The sequence below is a fragment of the Pundamilia nyererei genome, unplaced genomic scaffold (assembly GCF_000239375.1).
Source record: "Pundamilia nyererei isolate P.nyererei 1_Seehausen unplaced genomic scaffold, PunNye1.0 scaffold00039, whole genome shotgun sequence".
In the NCBI taxonomy this organism is placed as follows: Eukaryota; Metazoa; Chordata; class Actinopteri; order Cichliformes; family Cichlidae; genus Pundamilia; species Pundamilia nyererei.
In genome coordinates, this window is record NW_005187440.1 from 2,652,920 (window position 1) to 2,655,703 (window position 2,784).

The 2,784-nt window shown below is 41.1% G+C and overlaps 1 protein-coding gene across 1 annotated transcript in view; it reads right to left on the reverse strand.

Moving 5' to 3' along the window:
* Window positions 1–2,532, reverse strand: part of mib2 (MIB E3 ubiquitin protein ligase 2) — a 35,761-nt gene extending 33,229 nt beyond the window's left edge. Inside the window, exon 1 of the mRNA XM_013910289.1 lies at window positions 2,443–2,532. Within this exon, the coding sequence (XP_013765743.1) occupies window positions 2,443–2,473 (31 nt within the window). The 5' untranslated portion in view covers window positions 2,474–2,532. The remainder of the gene's footprint in view (window positions 1–2,442) is intronic.
* Between the last annotated feature and the right edge of the window lie 252 nt (window positions 2,533–2,784).

A 2,784-nucleotide genomic window follows, 5' to 3' on the forward strand; every position in this document is an offset into this window, starting at 1 on the left:
GAGAGAGAGAGAGAGAGAGAGAGAGAGAGAGAGAGAGTAAGAGATTCCCAATGCTTTCCTAGCTTTGAACAATTATCTTCCAATGTGGCTACAGCTGTAGGAGACATCACCAATATGGATCCAAAAGTGAGCCAATGACACTCTGTCCATGCTAGCACACACATGAATGTACAGATAGTAATGCCAAGATGCGAAAAGACAAGTGCAAGCTTAGGAAGTACTTGAGACCCAGCCATATAATGAAGTTTATTACACCACTCTTGTAAACAAAGCTCCTGCTGTCTATGTAATAGACATATATATATAAAAGGAAGCATTCAGTCACCCAGTTCCTCTTCCAGCAGACGCAAACACACACAAACATGTCATCAGATGTCACCAGACTGGGAGGACTGCTGAAATAAAAGCCTCGTTAGAGGCTGTGAAAAAAGATGTTTTAATATAGCTGCAAGACATGTCTGATCAACCAACTGTCCCAGCAGGTACACTGGCTTTATTTAGAACCTTGATTTTATTACAAAAGACAACAGGGAACAGCAAACACATTTAGCACTGCAAAGAATCAAACGCTCACTTCTATTTATGTCCTGGGTACTCAGGCCTGGAGTATGAGACCAAGGCGTCCTCACTGCTCAGTCCAAATGCGTGCCATGAATGCAAACGTACTACAGATGAAACGGTATGGAAATTTAGTGTGATGATGAAAAATTATGAATGTTTGTTTTTCCACAGAGTGAAAACATTCATTCACTGTAATCATTTAAAGCTCCAGCACATCAGCCAAGTCTGATACTAGGTTATATCCAGTGACCCCCACCCCCCAGGAGTAATTCACAAAGCTACAAATTAGTCTTTAGAAAACTGTAGAAACGGCAATGAGCCCAACAAGTGGCATAAATACAGAGGAGGCTGTATCTGATTTTAACCCGTTTCTCCAGTTGCAACCCCTTTACAAGCGTAAAAACAAACAAATGCCAGGTTTGAAATAATAATATTTTGGTCAGATGACTTAACTATGCAACATGTTATGGTAATCAAAAGCTAAATAGAGCATGCAGACATGCAATTAATCTGGCAGCAGAAGAATCATGTGTAATTACAAGAGTGGGTTAAAAAAAGCCTTCTCAGCAATGCTCTCTGTGTTTCTGGACACCACAACCAAATCTGATTAAGTTTCCCCTTACACCCTTAAATGCAAATATAGCCACACTTTACTTTTTAGTGACACCCATCAATCAATTTCTTGACAGATCACAATGGCAGCAGGAAAGCTACCACAACACACAGACCACAAACACCCAGAGGTGGTCCAAGACCAGATGAGATCTAATAGCAGCAGTGTGTTCTTTGTCCAACCCAGGGTTTCCCCAAATTTGATGTGCCCAAAAAACTCAAATGCAAGGCAGTAGGGGCAATCCTGATCAGACACGGAAATCACTTAAAATGGTAACACAGGACACAATGGAGAAGCAACTCCTTCCACAAGTTGGAGCTCTTTATCTTGGCTCACACTCAGCCCAGCCACTCCACAAAAAAACAGTCATTTTGGCAATTTACATTAGCAAATACAAGTACACTTTTAGCTCAGGATAACAGAAATAGTGACAGTTCAAACCTTCAACCTCAACCTCACGCTCCATTTCACCATCACTAGCTGTAAAAAAAAGATTCAGAAACACTGGAACGCCTTTACTTGGACCAGCTGATCCTGGCAGCTGTGGTTTTGGAAATGACAGAAAGCTGTTCCCAAAGGCAGAGCCAAAAGAAGATTTAGAAGACCGAGTGAGGGAGGTATTACCACGTGCTACCTTGTGAGGATTCAGGAAGCCACAACCAGACCTGGGAGGGTAACATCCTAGGTCAGGTCATTGTCCAAATTCGTCCATTCTCACATGCAGCACACAATGGGTAATGTCCAATTTCAACCACAATGTTTAATGTGCTCCAAACAGCACATCCACTGGGTAATGGTTAGCGAAGTTCTGGGCTGCAGTTTTCTTCACCTGAGGCGCTGTTCCATCCCAAGAAAAATTCTATTTTCTGGCACAAATGCTGCACTCTAAAACATCAGCAAAATTAGACTGTTTTTGACCTGTGGATTGCTACACTTTGTTAAACCCATTACTGCACTCGTGACACTAACATCAAGCTCTGCTATGCAATATTATGCATGCTTGTCAGCCAAAAATCCCCTTTTTTAGCTTAGTTAGAAAATCTACTTAAAAAGACAAGAAATGACAAGAGATGTGGAAACACTCAAAAGGTCACCATATTTTCCATCATTTACAGAATGTATCATTCCAGCCAACAATGATGGAAACACAAACCATAACAGGGTCACTGAAATCATTAATTCTAATAATTGCTATTTTAAAAAGGCCATGTGTTGAAGAAAGTTTCAAGCTTCTTCCAAAAGTTAAATCAAAAAGCATAATACCTTACCTTGGGTATTTCCACATAATATTTTCCCCATTTGTTCTCAAACGCAGTCAAGTGAACTGTTTCTCTAAAACACTAGCCACAACCGTGATGTAGGAAAGCGAGCAGGCGCTTCAGGTTATTACTGTAATGTAGATTTGTGGAACCAGGGCTGAAACTATGCTGCCGAGTAGGTGTGGCTGTCCAGTTATATGACCAGTTGCTGCTCCAGTGTGAGGCAGCTGCAACTGAGCTCTGATTCATCACTAACAAATGACCAGAAAGATGACAGGTGTTAAAAAAAAAAAAAAAAACAGTGCCACAGTCTTAGCACCTGTCAGGATAACCAGACACTGCAACATCAAT